Source organism: Nipponia nippon, unplaced genomic scaffold (genome assembly GCF_047370975.1).
Source record: "Nipponia nippon isolate SJK-2023a ecotype South Korea unplaced genomic scaffold, ASM4737097v1 scaffold_3, whole genome shotgun sequence".
Lineage (NCBI taxonomy): Eukaryota > Metazoa > Chordata > Aves > Pelecaniformes > Threskiornithidae > Nipponia > Nipponia nippon.
In genome coordinates, this window is record NW_028262347.1 from 5,068,780 (window position 1) to 5,082,064 (window position 13,285).

A 13,285-nucleotide genomic window follows, 5' to 3' on the forward strand; every position below is an offset into this window, starting at 1 on the left:
TCACCAAAGCTCCAGAGAGACAGGAGACCCATTTCTAGCAGCTTTACACAGAGAATGTTTCATCGAATAAAAGTCTGAACCAGGGAAGAGAATCTGGCTCCTTGTACAAAGAGGTTGCATAGTGCCAGGGATGCATCCAACGGACAGGTTATCAAAACTGCCATCTTTAATACTGAAAAAGCTTTAGCTGGGAAAAGATGATGGCTGCAAAAATCAGACCTCACCAGCACTGAACTTCAAATCTCCAAAGGCAAAAAAGCATCTGGACTGGAGGGGTGCCTCCTCCTGCATGAGGATCCACACCCAGCATCTCTTAATCCTTAGGGTGAGATGGTAAAGAAAAGGCAACTTTGCAAAATGTACATCTGGAAGCAAGCTTACACTGCAGCATCTTCCCATCAAAAAATCCACGATTCAATTCACGCTTGTATCCAGCTTCAATACATAATAAGCCAAGATCCACCAAAGTACTTAATCATGTTTATCTTTAAACATGCAAGTAGTTTCATCAACTTTTTAAGTGATTTGTTGATTGAGACCAAAATATACTGAGATCAAACAATATTGCTTCTCATTTTTATTTGAATCATTTTCTTTGGTTGTTCTCCTATTTGTTTTGGCCTTTTTCAAAGGGAAAAAATAATCGGGGGGGGGGGGGGAGCTAATAACATTTAAAGCTATTTTACTTCAAAAGCATAACCCCTTTTCTCCGCATGCTATGTATTTTAGGATTAAATCTCCCTTCTCATTCAGCATAGCATGTAAATATCTTCCCCATTAATAGCCAGAGTGAACTCGCAAGGGGAGTTCATGGGATCTCAGGTATGTCTCCCTTCAGAGGGTTAAAATCCTCTTTGAAGCAGGAACGTACATTTGTTTGGAGAAGGGCTGTGGAAGTAAAAAGCTTGTCTGTGTTAAATGTCATTTTTGAGATGGAAAAGCTTTCATGGAGAAAAAGCCTTTGTATTGTACCTCTCTGGCAAATGGTCAGGGTCTGGATACTTGATCTCTCTCATATATTTGCTAAAGAGAGGCATCAAAATTTCCCAAAGCAGCCTTAGATTTTTGCAGCCACAAAAGGAAAAAAAGATCCTGATGCCATTCTCCAGTTCCAGTGCTGGAGTTGCCTCAGCCAGCAGGGAATTACTTAGGATTTGGCATATGCTCCTCTTCAAAACTCCAATTAATTTACATAATTTCTAAGAATAGGTTCCACAGAAGTGAAGGCAAAGCTTTTAATTAGTATTAGACTCAAAGTGATACACTGGATAATGAACTGCTCTCTCCTCCCTTTATTCACATTGACAGGAAAGACGCCTGTTTAATAAAAGCAGCTACAAGAAGAGGACAGGAGGGGTGAGATTGGTCCCTGCCAGGCTCTGCAGCCGAGCAAAAGAAATGCCTGAAATGATTATGGGTGGCAGAATCCGACCCTTTAACACTATTTCACGGCGTTCAAAACCACCTACGAGGATGTCACCCGCCGTTATTTTCTAGCAACTTCTCCAAGTGAGTCTCAATTTTCTTTGAAATGGAGATGAATAGGCAGACTAGTTTTGACTAGTTGGAGCATTTTATACCCTCGTGCATGGTGAACCTTTACTTCTACTGGCAGGCAATGCTTCCCAGGAGCAGCCCTACTGACTACACGGATTTACCCCAGCAGATTGCCTGTCCCAAGGTTCACAAGCCCTGAGCGGGCAATGGAAATACCCTCCGACTGCTGGAGAGCAGCCAAGTAAGCTGGATCGGCAATCCACAAGGATGCAGAAGAGTCCCCTACAGCAAAGTGAAAAATCACACCATGGAAAGTACAATGAATTAACGCGGTACGAGCACCACAGTTGCTCATTCAAAGGGTCACAATCTCTAACATGATGGATTACAGCCTGTGACGGCGCTCACGGGTAATGAATGGAAAATTGCACAACCCTCCGCTGAATCTAAGTCTGTAAGTCTGTCACTCACAGCCCAAACCCACTGGCAAAAGCCAGGGCTGTCACAGCTCTCACTACAACCCCCAAGAAGTAATTAAACTCAGCCCCACACTCATAGTTTTAGAGCAGTATGCATTTGCAAATTTGCCAGTGTGCACAGGCTGCAACCCTCCGGGCCACCTGAAAGACAGCTCCACTTTGATACGCATCTGCATCATTATCTCCATCTTCGTACAGCATGTGTTTCTGCAACCCTTCTGCAAAAATACTGATGGGCTTTGCAACAGCTCACTGCAACCAGCATCACCTGCAGGGCTGAAAGCTGAAACATCTGAAGGTCAAATAATAAGTCAGCAATGGTGCTGGGAGCAGAACTAGGCTCCTAATTCCCAACCCTCTTCTTTAGGTACTGAGATAGTTGCATAATTTTCTCCTTCATAGCTAACGAGTCACTAGCAGTGCAGGTTTCAAAAATGCCAGGTGACTTGGGAGCCTAAATGTCATTCCAAAAGAGACCCACAAACAGATTTACAAAAGTACTCAGACTCTTAAGGATGCCAACAGGCTTTAGGGAAGCACCTGTGTGGGTGACATGCTTAAGTCCTAATAATAAAGTCACTAAGCATTGGCTTTAGGTCTTGAGCTCAAAAAGATATACTTCAAAATCACCATAGTCATTTGCCCTTTCTGGTGCCTAAATACCTTGCTAGATCTGGCTTCTGAGTATTTCTACTCAACAAATGTCATTTAAGTGTAAATAAACTCAAATTTGTCCATGTTACAGCAGCGTTCTGGCCACCGAAGGGTGGAGCTAAGGTAATTTTACAGTGCACTGGGTAATGCAGATAGAGCAGGAGGACTTGGCTAAGCTGCTTTTGCCCATGACATTCAGGGAAGTCGTACTACAGGCTGGTTGCTCTAGCTGTGTCCACAAACCCAAGGAAGGGCATCGCCTTCACATTGTGAAATGCTCATTTGTAGCCCATTCTGCTCAAGATACAAGACTGGAGCCATCTCATTTTAAACCCAGCAGCTTACACAGTGTATAGATAAGAGGAAAAGGCTCTAATTTGAACTCTAATTTTCAAATACTCTAAAAGTCAGGGCTCTTTTGGTCCAGGATAGTCAGATTCACACCAATTATAAGACTGCAACTTTGTGTAAAATTCAGAACTAAGTCTGAACGCTGAAAAGTTGTGAAGTTGAGAGGCTGATTACAAACATTGAGCACTTAATAAGTGATTGACCTGCGCCTCCTTTAATCCTCACCAACTGTAACAGTGTGAAATGCTATTGCCTTCAGTCACATCTCTCCTGGTTCACCCTTCTAAAAGACACAGAAGAAGTGGGCCCCATCTGGTATGACTGGAAACATATTATTTGATTCAGTTTTTGTTTTCAACGAAATCACTTCCCCCAGTGTTTTCTCTAATTCTCCAAGAAACTGGCTGCTTCTAATAGCCTAATTTTAATCACAAAGCTCATGTGTGGTAACCAGTCACAAACACAGTAATAGCAGTGGTTAAACTGCCTCTACAGGAATCTGGCATTTGTTTTATAATTGAGGAAAAATAAATAAATAAAGAAACCCTCCAAAATGCAATCCTCTGCGTTATTTGCAGATGAACCAGTCTTGTTTGCGATTCATCAACTTCCTTTGCTAAACACGGAGCAATTTTCCCTAAAGACACACTCTCTGCAGGGAGACAAAAATCTCCCGGTAAGACACAACACGAGCAAATTGTCCCTCCGTTTGACAAGTGCAGTCACAGGAAGACCGAAATGTAGAGATGTGGGGTGGGATGAAGAGGAAAGGGTGCTGGGAAGGGGGCTTTAGAGATACCATGACCCTGAAGTAATGAGCACGAGAGCCGGCTACAAACTGCACCTACTGAAGAGCCCCTTAAAAACTGCAGATGCTTCTGCCTAGGATCGAATTTAGCCCTACAGATTTTAAGCTCCTCTTGTTGAATAAAAAATAGTTACCATAGAAACAGCAACATTGCAGAGTAGCCGGTCTAAATCCAAATACACCTTCTCCGTATGGCTCGGCCCGCCGCAGATGGCATTAGGGCAAAGATCCCCTCCTACGCAGCGCCTGCTTTGATTTGCCTGGGCAGTGGAAGCACAGGCAGCAGAGGTAAAAGAGGCAGATATGCATCCACTCAGGGGGGGTCTGTGTTTCTTTGCTGTTTTTTTTTAACATCTTACAGCATTCAGGACTGCCACACCACTCCACAACCATTAGCTAACGAATCCTTGTTGCATGGGTCACATCCATGGTCACACCCATTTCACAGGTGGGAAAGTCAAGTGGAAAGGAAGACACAGGCAGGAACACCAACTTGACTGCTCAAAATGAAACCGTCAGTGTCTCTTTTTCATACCCCTAAATAAGTATCTCAGCTGCAAAGAGGGACTGAGTCCTCATAGGCACTTTTTTGGACCGAGTCTGCCTTCAGTAATGTCATGGCAGTGTTCACTATTGAGAAATCAATAGGAATTCATTAGAGTATCAGAACAAATTCAGTGTACAGTGTGGGCTGCATCCACCCTGCAAAACACCTATGGAACAGAACTGGCTTTTGCTTTCTTTGAGAAAAATCATCCATCTTTAGATGACTTTTAGGTATCACCTACCCCTACATGGGAGCAGACTCTGGTTGTAGGCGCACATTAGCCCCTCACAGTGAAAAACACTGCCATGCCCAAGGATGTGGGAGGCAAGAGCCCATGCACGAACTCCCCCACACCGAGCCTGGATGCAGTAAGTAAACGGGATCAGGCCCTTCTGCTCACCTCTCACCATCCTGAGAGACCCCTGGCACATAACGGAGAAAGAAAACCACATGTGCTAAACGTACAGCCAGAGGGACGAGGAAGGCTGAGGGACCCGGTTCCCACTCAGCCCGTCTGCTTTGCTTGAACTGTCTCCGACATTTCTCTTCCAACCCTGACTTTCATATGGTGCTGCCAAACAGACCCTCGGGGTGTCTCAGACAGGGCTTGGCTTCGTTCACCTCCTTGGATTGCCTTCCCCACCTGCTTCTTTGCAAAGCCCATGGTCAGGAGGGAGCTATAGAGAGGTTAAAACTTTTCCCTGATCCACAGAGGGACCACCAGACTCCATCTCACCTGAGTGGCACCTTTGATATCAGAGACATCCTTGCTCCCAATTGCCATGAAGGCAGCTACATTTGTAAGGACCTTAGCAGTACGCTCTTAATGATGGTTATTAGGTCTTAGGAAGATAAATGGCTTTAATGAGCTGAGACAGGAGTGGGTCAAAAGGCAGCTGAACAACAGAGGGATCAAGATGCCGTGGACGTCTCCCAGCCATGCAAGTAGCAGTCAGGGAGAAGGGCTGGTGAGTGCTACGGATGGGGAAGAACAGATGGAGTATAAATAATCTGGCAGCCTGCAAACAACATGGCGACTCGCGGGTTATTAAAGCACAGCGTGCACAATGAGGGCCAGCCAAGACATCAGTGCATGAAGGGGCTTAGGATTGCTTATGTTGGCATTTGGCTTCCAAGTGAAACCAAAAGCACATCTGTTTTAAGCTACTGCATTGCACATGCCCATCTATTAGGGGGGCTGAAGACAGAAAAAACCCTGTTGGACTTCAAGGCTATTCATCCACTCCGGTCAGGATTGTCCCTGAGCAGAAAGTAACCCTTGGGTTTCTCTATCTTACACTTAAACTCCTCCAGAATACCAAATAATGGAAGAAAACACCCTAAAACACCCAAAGGGTTTATTAACTTTTGAGAGAGGTTATCCTCATTTAAAAAAAAAAAAAAAAAAAGTCCATCTTACTCTTATATTTAAAATGCACAATTCATCTGATGGAAAAATTATATTTTAGAGGTGGGAAGGAGTCCTGTTTAATATTTGTCTTCATACTTTTGAGTGTAGAACTAGAACCACCACACTGTCCTGAATTTCACGGGCACCTCTTGCCCAGGTGATGGGTGGTCGCTCCATCACTCTCCTTAGGAGAGATTCGTCACAAGCAATTCCTTCCATGTCGTTAGTCTTACCATTAATTAATACTACTACTGATTACAGGAAACATCCAAAAACTCCAGTTAGAAACAGGGGCACACCGGGCTGGGCATAGTGTAGAGTTGTTTTTGCCAGCAAGAGAACAATTTCGAGCTGGAAAAAGCAACAACAACTTTAGGAAAGGAGGACCAGAGGGTGGAGACAAGGGGAATGGGACTAAAGGCTATAAATCAGGAATTGCCACCTGTCTTAAATAACATCTCTCCCTCCTAAGCGTCTATGCTCTTCAAGCAGTTTAACAGAGTTTAGGTTAGGGATGTGGCTGGTCATAAGTCTAGCCAAGCCAGTCATCAGGACCCACTTTATAACAATTGGAAGGAATTGGGAGTAGTATGCCCTTATGCAACATCCATGGAAAGATGATGAGCACCCCAAATCCTGGGTAGGATTTAGTTGCCCAAACAGAGCTGTCTGGGGTCATAGAATCATAAAATGTCTTGAGTTGGAAGGGACCCACAAAGATCATCAAGTCCAACTCCTGTCCCTGCATAGGACAATCCCAAAACTCACACCATATGTCTGACGGCGTTGTCCAAATGCTTCTTGAATATTGTCAGGCTTGGTGCCGTGACTACCACCCTGGGGAGCCTGTTCCAGCGCTCCACCACCCTCTGAGTGAAGAACCTTTTCCTAATATCCAACCTAAACCTCCCCTGGCATATCTTCCTACCGTTCCCTCAGATTCTATTGGGGTGAGCTGAAAGACACCCAGGGATCCACAACATCTGTGTAAGACCCACAGATATGGCACAGAAGACCAGGGGGAGCATAGTGGGATGTCAGAGATCATCCCCAGGACACTATCTGCCTCTCTCTAGGAAACTAAATCCCATGACCTGTGTCCCGCATTCATCTTACCCAGGCTACAGGGCTTTAACTCTAAAAAATGCCTTGATTCATAACTATTAGGGCTAGAAGGTCTGTGTTTGGAGACTGGCTTCCTGATCCAAGGCTCTCTCTCAGAGAGCACCAGCAATGCCATCACTGAAGCAAACTGCTTAAATTGTCACACTTAACTTCAGATCAGGTCCCAGTAACAGTTTGACCACCCTTATTCATACCCAAAGCCTCGGCCATTTTCTCAGGTGTCCTCTGAAGCCTAAACCATCGTTTAGGACTGGTACCTAGCCAAGCATGGGGGATCCCTACAGCACCCTGAAATCAGAGCAGAAACAGCAGAGGACCTGTCTCCTTGGGTTGTGGCCTTTTGGAAGGATTTCTGCTCCTAAATCATTCAAACACCCTTGAAAATACTGTCTGTATTTAGTTTTCTTTAAGGATCAACATGTTTTCTGAAAATAATGGAACAACAAAATAGCAAGTGTGTTGCAAAATCTTTTGTGAAGAAAAAACTTATTCTAGGATGTGCAGTTTGCAAAACACTATGTTTAGTAGCTATATAATAGCAGCATTTTCTGGCAGTTGAACATCATGTTCCTTTGCAAAGTATCCTAAAGCATTTTACAAACACTTTCAACATATGGCCAAGTGTAAAATAGCACCAGAAAAAAAAGAAGAACCTGTTTGCAGCCTTCCCCCTGATTTTTGCAACCAGCTCGTGCGGTCTGGTGGCTGGTGCCCTCTCCTTGGATGCCAACAGGGTATCAGGGCTGCGCTTTTGCAAAGGATTTTTGGATCTGCTGCCGAAGACCACCACACGCCAAGTTCAGCTCTGCCACGCTTCTGAGCATTGATAATTCGGGCTCAAATCCATGGTTTATGAGGTCTCAGGCAGAACCCAACCCTATTACACCAAAACCAAAGAGCATCACGACCAACAGCAATGATGGGCTGATAGACCCGTAAGAGGAGCCACTTCTCCCACTACAAATGCGGATTTGCTTTCTCGGCACCACGACTTGGAACCAGTTTGGTGGTGCATTAGTGGCACTGCTCAATCGTACACAGCTCAAAGGACAACAGTAATTTAAGTCGTAATCCAGCCAAATGTGCACGTGCTCACCCTAGGGACCACTCATGTCTGTAGAGCAAGCACACACTTACACTCTCCTAAGTGATGGATTTCTGTAGGGAAATGTGGAAAATGCAGAATATAATTGCTCGGTGTGCAGTTTACCATGTCCGCCAAAATAAACATTTCGAGCTTTCCAGAAGATGTTTAACAGTTGCCAGCTGTCAAACCCTGTGTTTTATATCTCATCTAGCACATGACAGTTACAGTAGCATGGAGCCCCAGGCACCATGTAGAGACATTATTTCCATGCTGGGTTTGCAAAAATATAAAAAAAAAAAAAACAGAAAAATAAAAAAAAAAATTAAAAATTTTAAAAAGACACCTTTGGATTCAACACTTTTCGCTGGGATCTGGGATTCTGCTTGAAGGTCCCACACATAACTATTAGCTTATCTTGTAAGATCAGACAAGTGTACTCTCATATAGTCTCCTAAAGCCTTTCCTTAACTCATGTTTAAGTCATTATTAGAGGAAGGTGTTATTATTAGGTGCCTGCTCACAGGCACAGACAAGCTCTCATATTCTTCTCCTTAATTAAGAGGTACAAGATGGGGTTGATTCACACTAAATGGGCAGAATAAAGTAATGCCCCCACACAAATAATTTATTCAGCCTCCTGCCTTCCCAGCACCAGAACCAAGGCCTTAGATAGCACCAGACACTAAAGTCAGCTCACCTTGTGCTCAGCTTTCACATTACAAATAAAGAAGCCCTATTGACCTAATCCTGCCTTTTTGTCACATTTGGCCCCAAAGTAACTCTCTTCTTGGGCCATTCAAGCATTCCAATGTTTTGCATTGTCTTCTAAGAGGAACATCTTTGCAAGCTCCAACCACATGGCATGGCAACTGGGATTATGCTGAATTTAAATTTATGACCCTAATGCAATAATTAAAATAAGTGGGTATAAGCATGCTAAGAAGAGGCAGAAAAAAAGCTGTTAGTTATAAACTTTAAAAAAAAAAAAGGATGTTTTATGAGCCTCATCAGAAATATTCTTCATTCTTTCATATAGACAGGAATAAAATTTACACATTAGGCATTCCCTATTGTGATTTAATCCCTGCCCTAGACAATGCATTTTTGATCTTGAAACTGCAAATGCAAACTTTAATATAGAGTTGGTGGATTGAAACATTGTATGAAATAAATGGCAGAATGAAAACCCTCCACACACCACTCCCATAACAACATGGGGCTTCTCAAACCCATGTTCGTGCTGAAGGCCAACGCACAAATCTTCCCACTTCTCCTAGCCTAGCACAGCTTTCACATCACAAGCAAATGACCCACTGCCTGGGCCATTAGCAAAGCATTCCCGAATTAATGTTGCTAATTAGGTCGGATATCAGGAAAAATTTCTTCACTGAAAGTGTTGTCAGGCCCTGGCACAGGCTGCCCAGGGAAGTGGTTGAGTCTCCATCCCTGGAGGTATTTAAAAGACGGGTAGATGTGGTGCTTAGGGACATGGTTTAGTGGTGGACTTGGCAGTGCTAGGTTAATGGTTGGACTTGATGATCTTAAAGGTCTTTTCCAACCTAAATGACTCTATGATTCTATAATTTAAGTGCATCTCTGCTGGGCAAGGAGCCTGGATTCCTTGCAGGAAGCTGCTGCCACATCCCTGCAGAAAGGGTGAAGGTGGCACCGGGGTTTCGTGGCATGTCAGCCAGGATGGGGCAAGCGGGGTGCCTTGTTCCAATTGCGTAGGTGTTTTGGGGTGTCCCAGTGCAATGTTGCTTATGGGCAGGGAAGGAACCCAGAGGATCCAGGCTGGATGAGCCAGGAACAGTGGCGAGGAGGGCATCATGGTCCACCAGGTCCCCAAGCAGGAGGTGACACCGAAGACAGAACCAGAGAGAGGGCGCACACCTCCCCGAGCATCCTCTCACACCCATGGCCACGCTGCCCATCACACCGCAGCAAGGATGTAACTGTTAGAAACCAGACGGGCACAGCAAGAAATCAGGATTATCTGGAGCCATCATGATTAATAGCAGTGCAGATTTGGATGGGAAATTAAAGCTGGTGCCTCAGGGCTGAAGCACATCTCTAACTATTAAAAACCAGAGTGAGAGAAAAAAAAAAAAAAGATGTGGGAGTAAAATTATCTCCCACTTCCACTACAGGTCCCTGAAGGAGGTTTCTCTGCCTTGTGGCTTGTGATCAGATAAAAATTTTTGTGCAAGGCTCACAGAAATCTGTCCATCTTATGTCAACTTTCATATTCGTAGCCTTACATTTTCATGGTTGTATACAATGCTATTGCACAGGTCTAACAGAATAAGACACATTAAAAATAATGTTGGAGAAATCAGTGCTGATCACCACCAGTCCCTACAAAACACTGACTGCAAGAAATCAGTTCTCAAAATGGGAAGTCCGCTCAAGAGCAAAACTGCATTTTATACAAACATCTCACTTGTGACCTTTCACAGTGATGTATTAGAGCAACGGCCTTTCCTGCAAAAGTTTAACATGAGCTGCTAAACACTGCATGATATTTATTCATCGTGGGTTCTCTAAGTGAAGGAAAAATGTGCGTCTTTTACCTTGAACACTTCCATTGGAAGAGGAAAATTTGCTGCATCATTAAGGGATTTTTCCAGAGCGCATTTCCACTCAGATATAGTCTTCAGAGAATAGATATCTAAAGTGATGACAACAGAAAAAACAACAAAACCAAGAGGTGACTGTTTGGGGATCAAACATTTTTGAAAGACTTAAGTTCCTATGTCATAAAAATGGATAGTACAAGTGAAATGAACAGTGTGTATACTCCAAGCTGTACAGCATGGATAAATTCAACACAAAAGCAACTAGTGGGGACACATTTGAGGAAGATTGTGTTTCATATCCTGGAGTAAAACCCAGAAAAATACACATCCTTCATTTTATGCTGAAGAAACGAAAATCGTAGTATCTCATTACCTGAAAATAACAAAAACTCTCCTCTGATTTTCAATTCTCAAAATACCTGATGTTTTCCGGTTTGAGGAGCCTCAGGGCTTCCACCAATATTAGTTACATTTGAACAAAGACAGTAATATCTTTACCAAGGCTTCTGTTCATTGGAAAGTCCTTTTTTTTAATTTTTTTACTGCAGGGTTGGGGGTTTTTTGCAGTGGGTGGGGGTAGGTGTGGGAAGGAACATTTCAGCTAGATCTCTACCCAGACTCATTTGTTTGTATCACACTCAAACCAGACTACCACACCAATTCAAAGACTTAACACTTACGAATTTTCATCATTATACTTTTAGGCAACATCTTTGTGCAGATTCACATTGCTTTCATAGAGTTTCTTTAAATAGGTTTAATATTATTAAATCATTCTATTAACAAGCCCTTTATGGTTCAGTGCAGTGAAACGCCTATGAATCATCAAAGGAAACAATGTAGGAAACAATTTTATGATGAAGAACATTATATTGGATTTACTTCTGCCCTAGAAAACATATTGTTATCCTGCACATAACAAGTTATTGGAGAACATTCATATCAAGGCCTTAAAGAGACAAGATAGGTAGATAGATTGCAACAATTATTAAAATGGAAATGAACATTTACTCAATAATAAACCTGAACCTTGATACAGAGTGAATAGCGTGAAGCTTTTCTTTTGTCAGTTTGGCTTCACACACTAACATCACAGTTCAATTTGGCCCAATCTGCATTTAAATTCTGTACATCTAATAACCATATATATTTACTAGCTAGCAAAGATTTACTGCTGTATCTTACAATTCTGAAGGAGGAAATAAAAATATGTATAAAAAAAGGAATTGGCAAGCACTGTTTTCACCTAGCACTGACGGTACAAGCGAATTTTATGCTCTGATCTCAACAGATTTAAGACCTTATCAAACTAGGATTTGCAGAATCACTCACTGGAAGTGGATGTATTTATACTTCCACTATATCAAACCTCGTTACTTCAGAACAGACATCAAGGATATGCATATGAATTTAAACACACTTAAAGGGAAATGTTAACCTTTCAGGGCTATATTTTTAATTCCTCAACTGTCTGGTTATTAACGGGAATATACATTTCAAGTCTTTGTTTACAGCATGTGCAGTGGTCACAAGTGTTAAGAAGTGCACTCTTTACCTAACTGTTCATTATTTTATAGCCTTGTTGCTCCAGTTCTCCCTCACTTGCAGAAGCTCTGATCGGCTTGAAGCGCAGGGAGGGAAACGACTCACCTTGTTTCTTCCTTTTTGGCTTAAATGATGCCAAACAGGGAAATACTCAATACAACATGATTTTGCCCCACGCTGCAGCCAGCCTGTTGTTACAACCAACAAAAAGTCTGAGTTTTGGAAAACCGTGCTGGATGCTCCCCGGCTCCCCAGACAGAGCAAGCTGAAAACAGAACCTCGTTTTCTACCATGATAGCAGTGAAGCATAGGAAAGAAGAAGAAAGTGGCATTTTGGGCAACTTTGCCCAAAATCAGTGAAAACAAGCAGCAACTTCTTTGGGCAGTGTCAACAAACTTTGAGAGATACGGACACCTCCAATGGTTTCAATAACCAGCAAGCAATATCATATGTGCATTTAATTAGTGGCAGCTAGCTTATGCTGGCAAGTATATGGACATTAAATTGCACGGTTAAAAGAGCATAAAGCATTTTGTTTAAGTGATAGGGTTGCAGGTAATTGAACAAAGTGCACTGTGTCAATTTGTATTTAGGTTAACAAGGAGTGAGCAATTAAAATGACTGCCAATTTATCTTTAAATAGAATAACATAAAATAAGACAATCTCTTCCTGCATAAGCAGTCCAGGCAAGACCATCAGTGGCTCTGTCTCAAGCAGCCTGGGCCAATTTGCACTAGCAAGGAGGCTTATTTTAGATTCAGACATACGTCTGAGGGGAAAACACACTATGACCCCTTTGCCTCAGTTAAAAGGGCTCACGAGACATACAAAGCCCCTGAAAGTTGCCATTTGGAGAAGACAGCCAGGATGCTATTTCCTAAGGACCCTCTTGCACATTCTTGTAAATTAAGTGGGTGCTAGGATGTGGATGGCTTCAGAAAAGAGACCCAGAATATTGCAGATGATTGGATCCATGCGATCTCCTTTGTATGAGAGGCTCTGCATCTTGAACAACTGACCTCAAAGTGCTGTGCAAGGTGAAAACCAACTTGGTAGGTCCCATAGGTGGATCAACACAGAAAAATCACAGCCCGGACACAAAGGGAAATAAAGCTGAAGGTGCATATGCAGCATCCAAGTCAAGGGTAGGCAAAGCACTGTCACAACCTACACAACTGATGTATAACTGAACATCCTCTT

General features: G+C 43.0%; 1 protein-coding gene across 3 annotated transcripts in view; it reads right to left on the bottom strand.

The window, feature by feature from the left end:
- The window catches only part of SFMBT2 (Scm like with four mbt domains 2), a 120,421-nt gene that overhangs the window by 50,193 nt on the left and 56,943 nt on the right, over positions 1-13,285 (bottom strand). For all 3 annotated transcript variants that reach the window (XR_015706800.1, XM_087767235.1, XM_087767236.1), the window contains one exon: positions 10,533-10,630. Coding sequence is in view for 2 of the 3 variants with exons in the window: in XM_087767235.1 (XP_087623361.1) it covers positions 10,533-10,630 (98 nt within the window). In the remaining variant the exon portion in view is untranslated. The remainder of the gene's footprint in view (positions 1-10,532; positions 10,631-13,285) is intronic.